The 21,310-nt window shown below is 32.0% G+C and overlaps 1 protein-coding gene across 19 annotated transcripts in view; it reads right to left on the bottom strand.

The window, feature by feature from the left end:
• The window catches only part of para (sodium voltage-gated channel paralytic), a 196,311-nt gene that overhangs the window by 129,509 nt on the left and 45,492 nt on the right, over positions 1–21,310 (bottom strand). For 11 of the 19 annotated variants that reach the window (XM_075300892.1, XM_075300894.1, XM_075300893.1 and 8 more), the window contains exon 5: positions 16,393–16,425. The exons of the other annotated variants lie outside the window; for them this stretch is intronic. In XM_075300892.1, the coding sequence (XP_075157007.1) occupies positions 16,393–16,425 (33 nt within the window). The remainder of the gene's footprint in view (positions 1–16,392; positions 16,426–21,310) is intronic. 19 annotated transcript variants of the gene reach the window in all.

Below are 21,310 nucleotides of genomic sequence, written 5' to 3'. Positions count from 1 at the left end.
GTTTCAGTGGTTAAGTCAATAATTGATGACACTGTTTTACTAAATTGTTCTATACACAGAAAAAAATTTTACGAAAATTTTTTCAGTTAAAATTTTAATTGAGTTTTAAAAAATATTCAATTAAAAGTTTAATTGGTTCAGCAAATTTTTTAATTGAAACAAAAATCAATCACACAAATTAATAGTATCAATTAATTTTTTAATAGACTTTCAATTAATTTTTTAATTGATACTATCATTTCTGTGATTGAAGACATTTCAATTAAAAAATTAATTGGATCAATTAATTTCGTGATTGATTCAGAAAAAAAAATTTTTTTGTGTACAAAACAAAATGCTCTATGAATATTTCTAAAGCCTTTGGGACCATCGTGGTGAATTTTTTAGCATAAATCCTCGTTTCAACCGATCACTAAACATTTTTTCTCAGAAATGCGTAGATTCACCGCACAGAAAAAAATTTCACGAAAATTTTTCCTATTAAAATTTTAATTGAGTTTTAAAACATATTCAATTAATAATTTAATTGATTCAACAAATTTTTTAATTGAAACAAAAATCAATCACAAAAATTAATAGTATCAATTAATTTTTTAATTGGACCAATTAATTTTTAATTGACCTTCAATTAATTTTTTAATTGATACTATCATTTCTGTGATTGAAGACATTTCAATTAAAAAATTAATTGGATCAATTAATTTCGTAATTGAATCAGAAAAAAATTTGTTGTGTGCCTATAACGGTCGGAACTCAGATTTTACGTTTGTTACAAACGGAATGACAAACATATTACAATATGGGGATAGTGACGCTCATAACTAAAATTTCAATTGCAAAATAATTTCATTATTAATTAGTAAAAATTCGATATTCCCTGTATTTATTTTTCTATAAATTTTTCTGTATCAATTTTTCTAAAAAAATCAATATTCCCTGTATTTTTCTTTTACTGTAAAATCATATTTTAGATAGACCATAAATTTTCTTTGTTCTTATCGGCTAATTCATTAAAAAATCTAGAATTTTAACCGATTAAATATCCAATGAAACGTATGTCTGAAGATGGTTAGAATTCAATATGATTCCAAGCCCAAATGTTAGAAAAGACATTTAATTGAAAATCGTATCAAGGAATGTTTAATTTTAAAAGACGTCTACAACTATTTTCTATTTGATATTTTAATTACATCAATAACCTAACCTTTTAATATATTACATTGGTGCGTATATAACCGATTTAAATATGTTATTTAATAGTTTAAAATTGTTTAATAATAATTATTTTAAGTTAATATAACATATCAGCAGCATCAGCAGTTACACAACATACTACCATAAAAAAAATTAATATGGCATTTTGTTATTTATTTATACATTTTTAAGATTAAATACAATTTGTCTTTAATTTTAGATTAAAAAAATAAATTATTAAAATTTAAAAAAATCCAAAAATTATTTATTTTTTATACCAATGATATATTCCTATAGCTGCTAGCAATTTTAACTAATGTTTCCTAGATATTATTTGCTCCCTAGGAATATGTGTACCACAGCTTTAATTCTCATATACACTTAAAATAAAATTAAGTAAACTTCCTATAAATTATTAATAAAAATTAATAGAAAAATAAAATAAACAGAACGTAAATGTCGACGAAAAGTGCTTTAGCCTATAAACTACAGGGTGGTTCGTTCTACAAATTAAAAATTTCTTTTCTTTTTTTTCTTTGTTTGATTTGTTTTTTTCTTTTTTAATAAATTGATTGTTTAATACGTAACACTTACTTTATCACAAATATATCCCCAAATATTACCAAAATTATATTTACTCTAGTTTACTGATATATATGGTATATTGTATAGATATGTATGTATGTGTGTTTATATATGAAGAAGACTTTTTATTAAATGTCTGTCTGTGCACACATATATGTATGTATGTATTGGAATGATAGTCAAACAAATTAATCTTTATGGCCAAGCATGTGACACTAAACCCCCCATAGATTTGATGAACTTGCTTCAGTAGTTCACTTGGCTTCTAAAAGAAGGCTCAACTTAACTAATACGTATTTGCTTTTTGGAATGGGGTAGGAGGAGCTTTTCGAGAACAAAACGTATTGAAAATGTGGGAAACGGTTGGGAAATAAATGCTGGGTGGGTTCTTCTATACGCCAACACGCATTGGCGATTTGAGGTGGGTACAAAAGCAGAAGGCCTGTGACCTTTTTTGTTACTCATAGTGGTAGTGGTAGTGGTGCCTTCTCTTGATTACGTGACATTTGTAATTTGATCAATGTCACTATGTATGAGTTAAGTTTCCGTCTTTTTTTTCTAGATTTCTTCCCCATTGAGTTGCCTACAATTTTTGTTCTAAGCACTTGGTTTTAGTTGTTGCTATTCAATAAACAATTGTTTAAGTGGGTTCTTTTTGGGGTATTCAATCTGGATTGAATGGGGGGGTCTTTTATTTAGTGTTCACATGTCAGCAAAAAAAAATCATCAGACATCTGCATAGTATGGTCAAAAGAAAATTGAAAACCTAATTCAACATCAACAAAAAACAAAATCTTAACACACACAAAAAACAAAATCAAAGATTAAAAGAAAAATCAACACGAGAATAGTACAAGTACAACAGTTTTACATTGAAGTGGAACAATCAATTTTAAAAATTGTTTAAGTACACTGAACAAAAGAAATATTTGCAAATTTGATCAAAAAGATGGTTTCAGTGGCAGTGTTTTATTTGCATTATTAAGGATTATTAAATCCAATATATTTATTGTAATCCAATTAAATAAAATCTTATGAAAATTATTTTAAAGCAATTAAATTTGAAATTTTTATAGGAATTCAACATAAATTAATTCATGTTAGCTCATCATAATTCATTTTAGTTAATTATACCTTTCACCAATACTGTGGTACAGGGTATAGTAAGTATAGTGGCCATAGACCCATCTTTTAGTATACCGATCGGCTTAGAATTAAATTCTGAGTCGATTTAGCGATGTCCGTCTGTCTGTCTGTCTGTCTGTCTGTCTGTCCGTCTGTCTGTATATGTAATTTTGTGCACAAAGTACAGCTCGCAATTTAAGTCCGATCGTCCTCAAATTTGGCATAGGGCCGTTTCTTGGGCCAGAGACAATCGCTATTGGTTTTGGAAAAAAATCGGTTCAGATTTAGATATAGCTGTCATATATATTTTTCCCCGATTTGGTCATAGTTAGCGTGTTTATCAACCGATTTTCTTGAAATACCGTACAACCAAATATTTTATGGATCTCGAAAATCTTGCACAATATCAGGCAAATTGGTTCAAATTTAGATATAGCTCCCATATATATCCTTCGTCCGATTTAGACTCATATGACCACAGAGGCCAAAGTTTACTACCGATCTTCGTGAAATTTTGCACAGAGGGTAGAATTGACATTCTACCAATGCTAGGTAAATTTGATTGAAATCGGTTCAAATTTAGATATAGCTCCCATATATATCTTTCGTCCTATTTGAACTTATATGGCCACAAAAGCCGGAGTTTTGCCGTGATTTGTTTCAAATTTTGCACAAGATGTACGTTTAATAGTATCGTTAAGTGTGTCAAATTTTGTTAAAATAGGTTCAGATTTAGATATAGCTCACATATATATCTTTCGCCCGATTTGGACTTATATGGTCTCAAAAGCCAGAGTTTTGCCCTGACTTACTTCAAATTTTGCACAAGCGGTACTTTTAACGATACTATTGTATGTACCAAATATGGTCAAAATCGATTCAGATTAAGATATAGCTCCCATATATATCTTTCGTCCGATTTGAACTTATATGGCCTCAAAATCCAAGATTTTGCCGTGATTTTCTTCAAATTTCGCACAAGGAGTACATTTAGTAGTATCGGTAATTGTGTCAAATTTGATTGAAATCGGTTCAGATTTATATATGGCTCCCATATATATCTTCCGTCCGATTTGCACTCAAATGACCAGGGGGGTCAAAGTTATACTCCCATTTACTTGAAATTTCGCATACACGCAAAAAAATAATTCTTTCACCCCAAACGAAATTTTAGACAAACTAAGTTCGTTTCTCATTTGCTTTTCGTTGAAAGGAAGTGTATTTGGAAGAAAAGTAAATACTTTTTGTGATAAACGTTTATTCTTTTCCGGGATGTAAAAACAATTTCATAAAGACTAACTCAAAAAAATTTTTTTTGTGGCTAATTGCATTTTCCCTCACATCTTTCTCACTTCCACGAAGTTTTTTAGTTCTTAGCACCTTTTTCTGTAATACAAACAATGTAGAAGAAATTATACGATTTTATAAATTTTTAAATTTTTTTTTTTACTTTTCGCATGGATGGAGAATCGAACCGCGGACCATGCAATTTGTAAGCCAACACACTATCCACTGAGCTATGTAGCCGTTATTGTCATCAATAGACAATTACCCATATAAGTTATATTTATATAGCATAGCCTGCGGCGCCCACGAGCCGATTAAACGAAGTTTATTTAACAGAAAAATACATTTAGTTGGGCACCGTGGAGCAGTGGTTGCTACGTCCGACTTGCATGCCAAGGGTCGTGGGTTCGATCCCTGCTTCGACCAAAGTTTTTTTTTTTTTTACATATATTCCAGATATGGTCGGCAGATTCCGAAAAAATGTTCAACATTACATTCTGCTATATTAAATTTTTACTATGAACTGTAAAATGTGTCTTATTAAAGACCTAAAGTCAGAAAATAACAGTGTTTGATATAAACGAAATGAACTTTGTTGCTGGTTCAAAAATAACTTTTTTTATTGAAAAAATAAAAATTTTGTAACAAACGAATTTTTTTGGTGATAAAAGTGTATACTTTTCGAAGCAATTCAAAAAACTCTAACAAAAGAAAAACGTTTCGGGTACACGTTTTCCAAACGTTTTTTTTCTTTGCGTGTAGATAGCAGAATTATTATTCTAACTATGGTTAGGTTATGAGGCAGCCCGATGTATCAGGCTCACTTAGACTATTCAGTCCACAGTGGTACATGTCAAATTTAGTCAAAATCAGGTTCAGATTGTATATAGCTCCCATATATACGTCCACCAGAGTTGGGGAAATATGGTAGACTGTTACACATTTTAGACCCATTTTCAATGGAAGTTTCCTCCAATTAACTGGATAGCGTTAGCCAATTTAAATTTTAAATCTAGAGATTTTGTAGAAGTAAAAGAATTGTATCCTTTATATAGCTTCCAGCAAATGTGAAATAGTTGAGATGGTAACACAAATTTTGGCCTACATAGTGGTGAAGGGTATAATATAGTCGGCCCCGCCCGACTTTAGACTTTACTTACTTGTTTTTATTTAATTTAGTTTGGCTTAAATTAATTTAGCTATTTTTCTTAGCCACCATATCTATTTAATTGACAAACAGTTTTGCCTAGTTTTAACTAATAGCATTTCATTATAATTTAATTTGAATTTGAATTTATTTATATATATTAATGTAATTGAATTTTATTGTTAATGGAACTGAATGAAAATTAAATTCATTCATGTTAGCTCAACATAATTTAATTTAATTAAATTAAATTAATTCAATGAGGTATCAAAATTATTAATTTTAATCAAAATTATAGTATGTCTAATTAATTTAACAAAAGTTTAGGATAGTTTTATTTAACCCTGGACAATCATCCTTCGTCAAAATGACGACGCGTAATTCCATTTTCGATTTAAAATTCATTTTGGTCGATTGGGCAATGATAAATTTAAGTTATACCAATACAACTATTTTATAAATTTTTCTTTTATACTAATTAAAAACAAATTGAATAAGGAAATAAACTCAATTTTGGTTCTCATTTTTGCTTAAGATGCAAATTATAGCGTCTTGAAATAAGCCGTAGTCAAAATGACGAAGGATGGCGTTAGTGTACAAAAAAATAAGGATGAATTTCCAGGGTTAATAACATTTCATTATAATTTAATTTATTAAATATTCTTCTTTAATTTAAAATGAATTCCTTTCATTTAAATTTATTATATTGAACATTGTTCTTTCTTTTGTTTTTAGAAAATTAAAGAAATCTAAAAAATATCTATTACAGCTAACTCCATTTCAAAAGGCACACTTTGTTGCAATTATTTCTTTGTTTCAGTGTACGAAAGTTAAGAAAACATCAAGTCAAGTTTTGTGATAGATATTACACAAGGAATAGACGAAATCTCGATTGGTGTACAGATATCAAGAACATATTTTTTGCCAAATACTTAAATACATTTACGAGTGATACAAATAAGGGACGTGATGTGTTTCTGGGTGTGAGTTTCGGAATATACTTAAACTTATTGTGATGGTTGGTTGTCTTAAAAATATGTTGTGTTTTGTACGGGTGTTTGTTTTGAAGGTACTACATTACTAGAGGGTCAAACGATAAATATGGGACAATATCTGCTCGATAGTATATATAAAGGCAGTTATTGGATATAGTATGGGACAGTTTTCCCTTAAGTGTTGTTGTGTTTGCATATCAAATTAAAAATTTCCAACACCATTTGAGAAATTAAATAAATTGCAAATTGTTTCTTGGCTTTTAGATTGTGGTTGTGTTAGTATAAGTTGACACATAAGTAGACTAGAAAAGAATAGAATCAACATAGCTTGAAATATGACTTTGAGATATTCGCACATACAATGACACCTACACACATCGATTTACATACATACACACACACAAACAATGAGAAAAATGACACCTAAACATTTGAATTTTGGAAAAACTGATACATATACACACATTCACATAAATATAAAATAGCTGGGGCAAAGGTTTGCATATTGTTTATATAAGCATATCACACATATGTTAAGAACTGTTTCATTTTACAGTTTTTTGCTTCGTTGTTTTATATATTTATAAATGTAAACAGGAAAACGGAAGCTGTTAACCATGGCTTAAAGGTTTTCCTGGCCACTCATTTACCCAATAAGCGAAAGGTTGATGTTTTGTTTTTTATTATGGTTTGTTAGTATGTCAATAAATAAAACGCCTACCAAATATTAAATGAATTATTTAACAATTTTATAACAGCCAGCCAACACTGTGAAGTTCCCACCTTACAAAAAATGCAAATGCTGAAATTGACCCCATTGCATATTTTTCTTATTTGGCACAAGCAAAGGGATCTCTTCGTTTCTCACCGAGACTTAAATAAGTCAAAATGAAATGTATCCTTTCGTGTAACCACATAGGGTCGGTCTCAAATATCCTCTATATCATCAAACGTTTTGTGTTGGCTGTTTAGTTTCACAGTGAGGGGGTTTAGTTTTCTTGTGTGTATGTTTGATGAAACTAAATTTATTTATGACCTAATTTTTTTAACAAGATATTTCAGTATGAAAATGCCCTTTACATTAAATTATTAATGTATAGTAGCTAGCTAGGTTTTAGTGAATATATTTTTTTTTTAATTTTACACCGAGTGGGTAACATATTTTTCCTTACAAAAAGTCATAAAGTTTTGAAATTTTTTCTAATAATTACAAAATAAGTCAAGGTTAGAAAATCAATTTATTTGAGTGATATATGCAATTCTAATCCTAAATAAATTTAAGCTATATTGGGAGCCACCGTGGTGCAAAGGTTAGCATGCTCGCCTTGCATACACAGGGTCGTGGGTTCAAACCCAGTTTCGACCAAACACCAAAAAGTTTTTCAGCGGTGGATTATACCACCTTAGTAATGCTGGTGACATTTCTGAGGGTTTCAAAGCTTATCTATGTGGTTTCACTGCAATGTGGAAAGCCGTTCGGTCTCTGCTATAAAAAGGACGTCCCTTGTCATTGAGCTTAACATAAATAGAATCGGGAGGCACTCAGTGATAAGAGAGAAGTTCACCACTGCGGTATCACAATGGACTGAATAGTCTAAGTAAGCCTGAAATATTGGGCTGCGACTATACCTAACCTAAACTATTTTGGGAAATATTGTATGTATATGGACAATTTTTATTGTGAGTATAAAGAAAGATTATTAAAGTTTATTCCACTTAACTTCCAATGGAAACGGGGAAATTGATAAACCCTAGAACCTGTAGAGGACTAGTCCCTGATTTGTATCAACCTGTCGCGGCTCTAATAAAAGCGTATGGAAGGGATCGGTCACTGTATCATGGTATTGTCATTGAAGGAATAAATCTATACTTTAGGACATAACTAGGACTCATTTCAAAGTACACGTTCGGGATCCGCCCTTGGATAGACCCCCATGAACCAGTCTTGGACAAACTTGTAAGAGTCTGTTTCATTGAGAAAGAAATAAAGTTTTGCTATATATAGAACAATAGATTGTCCTAATAATTGTAATTCAGCAAATGAGTAGTACCAATGAGATTTTAATACCAAGAGAGTATAGAATTCTATAATATAAAAATTCAAAAATGCGATAACCTGAAGCCTCGGGGCTCTATGAATATAGGCCACATGAAAATTGACTCCCTAAACCTAATTCAATTAGGACGCCAAATTATTATATTGAAACTAACACCAAAATTGAGCTTTTAAGGAGTAATTTCATTTTATTTTAAGTCTACGTTTATATTATTCCCAATATTCCCTTTTGAGATTTTGATTGGTTTTCAACAGGGTCCTATTTTCGCTTCAGATTTCTTTTTAGCATGGCGTGCCTTCGGCCGACCTTTAAAACTTTGCTATACAGATGAGTCCAAAGTGGGCTATCCCGATTGCCAAGTGATTCGCACTCAGTGACACATATTTTATTTTTTCCTAAAACTTAATATTTTTTCCATCACTTAACAGGTTGGCTGATAAGTCCCGGGTCTAACAAAGAAAAACACATTTTTTTGTCACAAGTCGTTTTTATTATTCAACATAGTTCCCTTCAAGAGCGATACAACGATTACAACGACCTTCCAATTTTTTGATACCATTTTGGTAGTACTCCTTCGGTTTTGCCTCAAAATAGGCCTCAGTTTCGGCGATCACCTCTTCATTGCAGCCAAATTTTTTCCCTTTGAGCATCCTTTTGAGGTCTGAGAACAAGAAAAAGTCGGTGGGGGCAGATCTGGAGAATACGGTGGGTGGGGAAGCAATTCGAAGCCCAATTCATGAAGTTTTGCCATCGTTCTCAATGACTTGTGGCACGGTGCGTTGTCTTGGTGGAACAACACTTTTTTCTTCTTCATATGGGGCCGTTTTGCCGCGATTTCGACCTTCAGACGCTCCAATAACGCCATATAATAGTCACTGTTGATGGTTTTTCCCTTCACAAGATAATCGATTAAAATTATTCCATGCGCATCCCAAAAAAAAAACAGAGGCCATTACTTTGCCAGCGGACTTTTGGGTCTTTCCACGCTTCGGAGACGGTTCACCGGTCGCTGTCCTCTCAGCCGACTGTCGATTGGACTCAGGATTGTAGTGATGGAGCCATGTTTCATCACATATCCACGGAAAAACTCGGGTGTATTACGAGTTAACAGCTGCAAACACCGCTCATCATCAACACGTTGTTGTTTTTGGTCAAATGTGAGCTCGCGCGGCACCCAAATGTGAGCTCGCGCGGCGTCCTCCGTGCTCATTTCACCACGCTTGAATTTTGCATACCAATCAATTATTGTTGATTTCCCTGGGGCAGAGTCCGGAAACTCATTATCAAGCCAAGTTTTTGCTTCCACCGTATTTTTTCCCTTCAGAAAACAGTATATCAAAACACGAAATTCCTTTTTTTCCATTTTTTTCACAATAACAAAAGTTGCTTCACAAAAAAACGCTCTATCTCACAAACTAATTGACTTACAGACGTCAAATTTTGACACGAATCATTTGAAGGTTGGTACTATATAAAAATAATTGCATGCATTTAATATTAGCGATGCCATCTATGTGTCAGACCGGGGACTTATCAGCCAACCTGTTAGGATTAGACCTGGGCCTATTTTCATACCGCTAAGCATCGCTACCAGTCCTGTAAAAGTTCCGTCAAGGACAATTTGCAACAATTTCCCGAAGGAATTCTATAATGTATGTTGCTTTAATAACCCGATCCGAGCTCCAACATTTGGACATCAATCACTAAAACCTCGGCCTAATTTTTAATAATTGAAGCTGATCAATCTGCAGTTCAATCACTGAAATTTCAGCGTGCAGTTCGAGCTCTGAGACTTTGGCCATGCAACTCACTACGTGCGTCTTTTTTATTTCATTTTTTTATTTTTTCCTAAAACTTAATATTATTTCCATCAGTTGGGTTTAGACCTGGGCCTATTTTCATACCGCTAAGCATCGCTACCAGTCCTGTGATAGTTCCGTCAAGGACAATTTGCAACAATTTCCTGTAGGAATTCTATAATGTATGTTGTATTAACAACCCGATCCGAGCTCTAACATTTGGACATCAATCACTATAAGCTCGGCCTAATTTTTAATAATTGAAGCTGATCGATCTACAGTTCAATCACTGAAATTTCAGCGTGCAATTCGAGCTCTAAATCTTTGGCCATGCAAGTCAATACCTGCGTGTTCGTCAAGTCAAATATTTCGATCTGCGTTTCAACTACTCAGAATTAAATTTCAGACTAACCAAAGAAAAAAACATCTTCCATATTTAAAAGATGTAAAATCTAAATACTGGCCTAGGTGGGAGCTTTCCCCAAACGTGTGTTCGTTGACAACCCGGTCTGAGTTCTAACATTTTGACTTCACTGAAATTTGATAGTGCAATTCGAGCACTAAGACTTTGGTCATGCATCTCAAAGTTTGCACCTTCGATCGTCAGATCAAATATTTCGGCCGGCATATCAATTACAAAGCGAATAAAAAAGGTATCTAAATATGGGAGCTTTCCCAAAACAAGGATCCATCGTCCATAATATAAACATCGCTTTGATGGTGTAGTACGAAATTTCAAAGTGCCATAAAGAATGCCAAATGTGAGAAAAACCCGAACCATCCTTTTCAATAAACCAATCAAAAATTTTTTAATTTGCATAAAACGAGATCCAACATTGAAACCTATAGCGAAAATATATTTTCAAAAGATCAACTACCCTCTCCAACTGTATATGTATGAATTATAGAAGTAAATCTTGCGTGTTTGTATGTGTATTAGCTGTTCATGTACGAATATACTCATAACTGGACTTGTAATGCATGTGTCATTGTTTGTATTTATTTATCACTGTGTCATACAATACATATACCCACAAACGAATATTGATAGCTTTATTGCAAAATATGCTAAATCGAAAATCGTAAATTTCTAATGGATTACCTAATTTTTGTCTCATAATTATATTTTAAGACAAAAATGAGTGTTGTTTATTATTGTTTGTATTTATTTATCACTGTGTCATACAATACATATACCCACCAACGAATATTGATAGCTTTATTGCAAAATATGCTAAATCGAAAATCGTAAATTTCTAATGGAGTACCTAATTTTTGTCTCATAATGATATTTTAAGACAAAAATGAGTGTTGTTTATTATAAATAAACTGAATTTTAACTTGAAATTTCATGTTTTTCTTTATCATAGTTTTTGTCGACTTATCATGATATGGACATAAGGAATTGCAAGAAAACCAAAGTATAGTTGTTTTCGTTTTGATAAAGAACAATCCGCAATAAAATTCATAAAAATATTTACATATATTCATAAATTGTATATCACAGACTGTCCCACCCCCCTCAGGCAAGTTATTTAGGCTATATTGTATCTATATGGTTTTACTTGGCTTGATTTTTATAACGAATTTTTGGGGCAAAACGATTTCTCTGTGTCTTTGTTTTTCTTGCAATCGCTTTCATTTATACCACGATACTCGGGGTCTTATACAAAATTCATTCATTCATACATTTATTTAACTTTATTATTATGGCGAAGAGTAAAAGTAGTAAAAGCGTTAGTGTTATTGCAAATATGTAGTGGCAGTGGCAATAGTATTAGTAGTACGAGTATGTGTATGTAAATAAGAATTGCAAACATACAATGATAACCCACACGCACTCACATTGTAACACAAAATCAAATACATAGTATATGTAGGAACATACATAGGGAAAAATTGATGGTATATGATGGTATATGCAAGGCATTTGTTGTATGTATTATATATTCATACGATGTGCACTATGCACTAATGTTTGCTTTTGCTTAAAGGGTTTTCCCGAGAAAAGGAAACATGGTTGATATGTATACATTGCATCAGTTTGCAAAAGATAGAGAAGTCCATTAAAAATAATAAAAAAAAAACCAACAGCAACAAAACTCTAAACAACTATTCATGAAGGATACTTAAAAGCAATGCACTTGGTAAGGACAAACAAGGACATATCTATAAAACAGAAATCCTCAAAATGCATTCCAGGTCCCTTTAGGAAACTCAAGTGATTCACTGCTGGTTGGTTGTATTTCGAAAAGTTACCCATCAACAAGAGATAATGAGAACAATGACCTCTTCTATTGTCTCTTTATTGTTCACATTCATAATAAGGGCCTGAAGTTAAATAAATCGTACCATTATATGATACCATCATTTTATAGAGTAATAACTGTCCATGGAAGTTATGATATGTTTTGGAATTTTTATGCGAAACTAAAACAGAGATTTTGATGGAAGTATGGATTGACTGTGGTGCAATGACCATCTTGCATTTATGAAGGTCATAAGTTCGAAGCTTATACTTAATATGAAACCAGTTATCAATGTTGACTCAGTAACACTGAGAACTTGACAACTACCCTTAGTCAAAAACACCAATTTATTGAATTTCAAGAATGATTTAGTCGAAAAAAGCACGCGTTTCTATTTTGTCTAAATTTTATTTCTATAGAAAATTTTGTCAAAATTTTATTTCTATAGAATACGTTGTCAAAATTTTATTTCTATAGAATATGTTGTCAAACTGTTATTTCTATAGCAAATTTTGTCAAAATTTTATTTCTATAGAAAATTTTGTCAAGATTTTATTTCTATAGAAAATTTTGGTAACATTTTATTTCTATAGAAAGTTCTGTCAAAGTTTAATTCTATAGAAAATTTTCTCAAAATTTTATTTCTATAGAAAACTTTTTCAATTTTTTTTTTTTTTTAAATTGAGGAGTTGACAAACAAAATTTTATTCGCTTTAAATTCAGTCTAACGAAGCTCTGGACAATAATCACCCAATGGGATTTTTGTTGAAATTTAGTGAAAAGTATTTTTTCGCTCAAAAAAATACCTTTTTTGTACTATTGTATTTTCCATACCTGCCCTCAACTCAACTATAAGCAGCAGTTCCCATATCATTGAGCTAAAACTAGAATTGCGTAGCACTCATTGATATGGTAATGGTTACAAAACTGTTTAAACTGTTAAACTGTTTGTGGTAGAATAAAAATCTTGATTACTTTTGCATGACATGAGGAAAGTACTTCTCTGTAGCATTACCAAAAGCTAAATTGTAAGCCTAAACGAGATATAAGTCAAAAATATAGTGTGTAAAAAATAAACAACTAACTATCCGGTGATGATAAGTTATTACTTTCAAGCTTATGGTATTGCTTGGCGTATGGAATAAATGCTCTTGGTTTAGCAGTTTTTCACCTCAACTACTTACCCAAGTTTTGCTGTGTAGATTAGTCAATTTAGACAAAACACCCAGCAAAAACTGGGAGAGTTGACAAAGAATCACTCCTTTTGATTTACCGGTAATCAAAATCTCTCTCGCAGTATTTTCAAAGATTTTAAAATAATCGGTTACCACTCATAATAATTTTCGGTTAGCATTGGTCGACTACGAAACCCTTCAGAAAAAGGAATTTCGTGTTTTGATAAAATAGTGTTTTCTGAAGGGAAAAAATACGGTGGAAGCAAAAACTTGGCTTGATAATGAGTTTCCGGACTCTCCCCCGGGGAAATCAACAATAATTGATTGGTAGGCAAAATTCAAGCGTAGTGAAATGAGCACGGAGGACGGTGAACGCAGTGGACGCCCGAAAGAGGTGGTTACCGACGAAAACATCAAAAAAATCCACAAAATGATTTTGAATGACCGTAAAATGAAGTTAATCAAGATAGCAGAGGCCTTAAAGATACACACAAACATATTTTTTCTGGTTCAATCACGAAATTAATTGATCCAATTAACTTTTTAATTGAAATGTCTTCAATCACAGAAACGATACAATCTATTAAAAAATTAATTGAAGGCCAATTAAAAAATTAATTGATCCAATTAAAAAATTAATTGATACTATTAATTTTTGTGATTGATTTTTGTTTCAATTAAAAAATTTGTTGAATCAATTAAATTTTTAATTGAATATTTTTTAAAACTCAATTAAAATTTTAATTGCAAAAATTTTCGTGAAATTTTTTTCTGTGTATCAAAGGAACGTGTTGGTCATATCATTCATCAATATTTGGATATGCGGAAGCTCTGTACAAAATGGGTGCCGCTCGAGCTCACATTTGACCAAAAACAACAACGTGTTGATGATCCTGAGCGGTGTGTGCAGCTGTTAACTCGTAATACATCCGAGTTTTTCCGTCACAATGGATGAAACATGGCTCCATCACTACACTACTGAGTCCAATCGACCGTAGGCTGAGTGGACAGCGACCGGTAAACCGTCTCCGAAGCGTCGAAAGACTCAAAAGTCCGCTGGCAAAGTAATGGCCTCTGTTTTTTGGGATGCGCATGGAATAATTTTTATCGATTATCTTGAGAAGGGAAAAACCATCAACAGTGACTATTATATGGTGTTATTGGAGCGTTTAAAGGTCGAAATCGCGGCAAAACGGCCCCATATGAAGAAGAAGAAGAAAGTGTTGTTCCACCAAGACAACTCACCGTGCCACAAGTCATTGATAACGATCGCAAAAATTCATGAATTGGGCTTCGAATTGCTTCACCACCCACCGTATTCTCCAGATCTGGCCCCCAGCGACTTTTTCTTGTTCTCAGACCTCAAAAGGATGCTCGCAGGGAAAAAATTTGGCTGCAATGAAGAGGTGATCGCCGAAACTGAGGCCTATTTTGAGGTAAAACCGAAGGAGTACTACCAAAATGGTATCAAAAAATTGGAAGGTCGTTATAATCGTTGTATCGCTCTTGAAGGGAACTATGTTGAATAATAAAAACGAATTTTGACAAAAAAAATGTGTTTTTCTTTGTTAGACCGGGGACTTATCAGCCAACCTGTTATTTTCGTATCAGTATGCGAAAATATGCCCGAAACATAATCCCAAAAATGAAATAATGCTTTATTTTCATAATGCAAACGGGCTCCAAAAAGATAATTAAGTCACTCCCTAAAAACATACAACTTTGGTTTTGTGATTTTTCATATAAATTTTTGGGGCCGAAATTTATTTAGTTTTTGGGGCTAATTTTCATGGGGTCCATATTTATAGCAACTTGGATTATTTTAGCATATTGGTCTAAAATATAAAAAGAAAATTCCATTTTGAAAAAAATATTGTAAATATTTTATTTATGAGTGTGTCAAAAGTTGGAACATAATCTGGCGTATTCAGCATGCACTTTAGTTCTTGTCTACCAACTGCAACAAACATCTCAAGAAGATAGTGGGGAAGTAAATTCTCACGTGATGTGGTTTTATTATTAATTTAATTTTTTTCATAACTTTTTTTTTATTAGCTAGCCTAATAAACCATCATTACTAATGGGAAAATATTTTGATTTTGCGTTTCTCTAAGGAGTTCGTGTGAGCTGTTTTCTTGTATTGCGTTCGAAGCAAGAATATAATTTTTCACAATAAATTGAATAAAGTCTGTAGGTTTTGTAAGCAACAATCACATATAAAAATAAAAGCAACACATTATGAGCATATGGAAATTCTTTGTTTTAAGGCAAAAAACTATTTGTTTATGAGAATAAAAAGAAAAATAAATTAACAAAAACAAAAACTAAAATAAATTGGTATAGGATATAGATATAGTGTTAAAAAGAAAACTTAAGTGTAAGTGTAATTGTAGTAAAAAGTTTCAAGTATAGATAAATGGATTTATTGTTATTGTATTAAGAGAAAGGATTTTAAGTAGTAGTAGTAGTATTTGTAAGTATGGCAATAGAAACGGGGGCAAATTGAGAAAAAAACGCACACACACACATAGTATAGTGTTACGCGGCGAAATAATTGGTGGCAGCTGTTTTAGCAGAAGAAGATAACGTATATAACGTAACGTAACGTAACGTAATACAAAATGAAAAGAAAATTTTCTCCACAGGACAAACAAATTTGACTAAACAATTCTTGTTTTCAACGGGTTTTTTGCTTTCAAACCAAAGAAGAAAAATAAACAACAAAAGGAAAATAACATGAAAAGTTTTAAAATAGCGGATAGCTGCAAAAAACTCTTACTTCTTTTTGCTTTTTCTTGCGACCATATTGCGGCTGAAAGAAGATTTATAAAGGACGATTTGGCGATTTGATTTAGTTTTTGTTTTTTTTTGGTTTCGAAACAGATTTTGATTTGAAATGGTGAAATGACATGGTAGTATGTGGTTGTTGTTATTGTTCACATATTGGCGACATAAGCACAAAAAGGCGACGACGAGAACAACAACAACATCAGCAGCAAATAATGATGACGCATATATATATGAGACATTGGTTGGAAATGAGTTTGGTCGTTTGGTCGACGTCAATGAAGAGTATGAATGTTTCGCAATGATTTCATCCAGAAGGACCAACAATAACATGAAGAGAAAAACGGATACAAACGTTTTGTGACGAGTTTGCGATATTTTTTTTTTTATTTTTTTGGTTTTGAAAAAGGGATATGGCGCACGTAAATCAAATAGTTTTCATTGATTTGTACAAAGATTATTTTTTTTTGTCGCATATATGGTTTAGTTTGGAGTTAAATGGTGTTTTTGTTTTGGAGAAGAGAGAAAGAAAATTTTTAAGAGAAAGAGAAAAAAATAAGAAAACACATGAAACAAGAACAAGAGAGAAAAACATTTTTAAGAATATGAATTGCTTTGCTTTCTTCTTTCCTAGAAAAAAAATGACAATAAGGACAGTTGGCTTTGTTACTAATTTAAATACGAGTTTTTTTTTTTTGTCATGAGTTTATCGAATTTAATGGCATGAATGAGCGAACGAATTTTAGTGAGCTTATAGACAACAAAGGCGCGTAAACAAAAATGATTCATACGTATATGAGAGGAATTTATTTTTAGTTTCATATCTTGGGATGAATTGTGTCTTTTCTCCTAATGGATTTAAAATTCAATGACAAGAAAAATGAACGAAAGGGGAAGACGAACAATATTAATATGCTAATGGTTGAGAGCATTCTAGTTTGAAGTCAATAATAAGCCATACTTGTTGTTTGGCCAGAATGATAAAAAAAAATGAAATGATGCAGACCAAATGTCGCCTTGTTGAAATGAGAATGTATTTAGGAAGTCTCAAATATTTACAATTCCAAAAAATTTTCTTAGGGATGAAGAAATATGGTAAGAAATTATACAAAGAAAGAGTTATAACAAAACAAAAATAATTTGAAATAAAAATTTCAATTTTATGAAATTAAATTAATATTAATTTAAAATTTTAATTTCAACCAAAATAATTTTTTGCCCATAGTTTTAGTTTTGTACAAAGTTCTTTATTTTTTATTACTATTATATACAATATAATTCTCCTTTTTTAATTGGTTAATATATATGTATTTTCTTCTATTGAAGCCAATACATTAATTTTCATCAATCCATTAATCAATCATATGAAAACATCAAATATTTATTTTTACATACGAAATTATTAAATCAACATAGATATGTCAAATTGTATATATGTATATAAATATTAAAAGTATATAACAAAGTAAAGTGAAACAACATAGTAAATATATAGATTAATAATATCAAGGAAATATAAATAAGGCAAATTAAAGAAGAAAATAAAACTCTTTTAGGGAAAATAAACTAGGAACTAGCAAAACTATTTATCTACTTTAATAATATGACTATGCTATAAGTAGCTTACACTCTATTGTATAATCTTTAGCAGAAAATGCTCAAAATACAGGAAGAGTATCACCGTATTTAGGCAATTTGTTTCAATATTTTTCTACTGACTGAAGCAAATACAAAACGGACATGTTTCTGAAATGTACATTTAATCCTTTCTCGTAAAAGCGGACACCTCTCATAAGTGGCAAGTGGCAATATATAGGGAGGGTAACACCGTGTTTTTGCATTTTGTGGAAAAATTCTGACACTTTTTCATGAAGCAAACATTTCAAACTAGGATACTGCGAAAAACGGATACCTCTCATAAGTATTGATATTTATACAAAAATTTCTCTTACTGAAACTTTTTCATGAATCCAATGCGAAACTTGGATACTCGGAAAAGTAAATACTTCTCAAGTGTGGACTAACATAGGTGTCCAGTTTTGAGAGTTTTCCCTTTACTTCTAGCTTCCTATTATAAATGCATTTTTATACCCTGCGCCACACTGTGGAACAGGGTATTATAAGTTAGTGCATATGTTTGCAACACCCAGAAGGAGACGAGATAGACACATGGTGTCTTTGGCAATAATGCTCAGGGTGGGTCCCTGAGTCGATCTAGCCATGTCCGTCTGCCCGTCCGTCCGTCCGTCCGTCTGTCTGTGAACACATTTTGTGATCAAAGTCTAGGTTGCAGTTTAAGTTCAATCGCCTTCAAATTTGACACAAGTTCCTGTTTTGGGTCAGAATAGAACCCTATTGATTTTGGAAGAAATCGGTTCAGATTTAGATATAGCTCCCATATATATATATCGTTCGTCCGATATGCATTAATATGGACCCAGAAGCCAGAGTTTTACCCTGATTTGCTTGAAATTTTGCACAAACATATCACTTGGTGAAGTCAAGTCAAGTGTGCAAAATTTGATTGAAATCGGTTCAGATTTAGATAAAGCTCCCATATATATCTTTCGGCCGATATGGACTTATATGGCTCCAGAAGCCAGAGTTTTACCCTAATTTGCTTGAAATTTTGCACCAGGAGAACAATAAGTACTATAGTCAGGTGTGCCAAATTTGATTGAAATCGGTTCAGATTAACTTATAGCTCTCATATACATCTTTCGCCCGATATAGACCTATATGGCCCCAGAAGCCAGAGTTTTAGCCCAATTTTGTTGAAATTTTGCACTAGGAGTACAATTAGTAGTGTAGTCAAGTGTGCAAAATTTTATTGAAATCGGTTCAGATTTAGATATAGCTCCCATATATATCTTTCGCCCGATTTGCCGTCATATGACCACAGAGTTCAAAGTTGTAGTCCGATTTATGTGAAATTTTGCACAGGGAGTAGAATTAAAATACTAAGTATGCATGTCAAATTTGGTTGAAATCGGTTCAGATTTCTATATAGCTTCCATATATATATATATGCTTTTCCGATTTGGGCAAAAATGACCAAAATACCCACATTTTCCTTATAAAATCGCCACTGCTAAATCGAAAACTTGTAAAAGTGACTCAAATTTTCCTTTAGTTCTAATACATATCTATCGACCGATAAATCATAAATACACTTTTGCGAAGTTGCCTCAAAATTGGTTCAGATTAAAATGTTTCCCATATTTTTTTACTAACATAGTGTACCATCCCAGGGCATTAGTCTATAGTTATTAAGTCTATAGATTATAAATTTTGTTCAGATGGTGTCAGATTTAAATGTATGTATTTGGGACAAAAACCTTTATATATAGCACCCAACACATTTGACGGATTTGATATAGTATCGAAAATGTGGATTTACAAAGTGGTGCAGGGTATAATATAGTCGGCCCCGCCCGACTTTAGACTTTCCTTACTTGTTTTTCTATAAGGATAACACTTCACTGTTGATATTTATCTACTACACTGTAAAGAAAAAATCGTAGCTTACTCTTTGAATGATATGCCCCTCCAATCTCTGTTTAAAGAGAAAATTATCTTAACTTTAGTCTGAATATTTAACTGGTTAGTGTAAGTATATCTTGAAGAAGTATTCGCATTAAAGTTGTGTGTTTGCTTGTTTTGTTTGTTAATAAGCAAAAGGATGTACTATATTCGGGAAAAAGAGGGCCAAGATATTTTCAAGAGATTTACATGCCATTGTTCGTACTTATACTGCCCTTTAGTGTTATAGTCTTGTTGCCGATTCTACAGGAAGCAAAAAAAAACGAGTGATTCTAGAAAAATATAATCAATTGGCCTTCTTGAGTATCTCAGGATAAGTAGAAGAAGTATAGAAGCGTATGGTGGTATGCGACGTATACCGATTTTCACACATTTTCAACGGTTGAAAGGCTACTCAATCCCCAAGGAGTTACAGTTCTGTTAGCTACTTTAGATAGATTGATTCCCGTAAGTAGAACCTAGAGTAAGCATTCTTTTGGTAAATGGGTTATTTAATTTGCGGCATATACTCATCGAAATTTTTGAGAAACTAGTTTTGGTGCCTAGTGACAGAATTGATTCTAACAAATTTTGGCAATTGTAAGCACTCAGACAGAAAGATCAAAATTGGTTTTAGGTCCAAAACAGACACGTGAATCTTTCACAAGTGTTGTGAGAAAATTGGGAATCTAAGGATCGCATATGGCAATCTTATGTTTTTTCACAATAGAATAGGAACTTAGGCTCCAATGGGGATATTTCACATGCCTACATAAGATATTTAGTCGTGAAAATGCCAAGTGATAGGTTATGTTTTAAAATAAAGTTGAGATTTTATTGATAAAATGTGAGTAGAGAGTTCTTATACAGTTGTCAGTAGAATTCAGAAGATCCTAATCAAAGTGATAATAGCTCGCAGACTACCTATGTAAAACAACAAAATTGATTGGCTGTCGCCATAACATATTGTAATAAATTATTAGGAGTATTAACTCCTAGATGGTCAATAATATTAGAACAGTAACTTCTTTGTCAACTCTTTCTTACTGCGAATATAATAATACCGGTTATTTTCTACTTCTTTTCTTCTGCTAATATTTTCTTTATACAACAGTTATATTAATATCACTTTTATTGCATAAAAACGAATAGAAAGGACGAGTTCATAAAATAATAACGCGTGAAGAAAACATAACTACCTTTATTCTAAGAATATTTATTTAGAAAATACATCAATTCCTTCGTCTATTGAAGAGTTTTTTCTTCGATATCTAAACTTGAGTTTCTTTAAATAAGAAAAAAACTACAAAAACTAATACAAATATTAATTTAAATATTAATAGAAGTAAATAGATTGCATTGATAGTTTTATGTATATATTACTTTAT

The sequence above is a fragment of the Haematobia irritans genome, chromosome 3 (assembly GCF_050003625.1).
Source record: "Haematobia irritans isolate KBUSLIRL chromosome 3, ASM5000362v1, whole genome shotgun sequence".
NCBI lineage: Eukaryota > Metazoa > Arthropoda > Insecta > Diptera > Muscidae > Haematobia > Haematobia irritans.
Note: the sequence above shows the minus strand (reverse complement) of the source record. Positions and strands in the feature narration are given on the sequence as shown.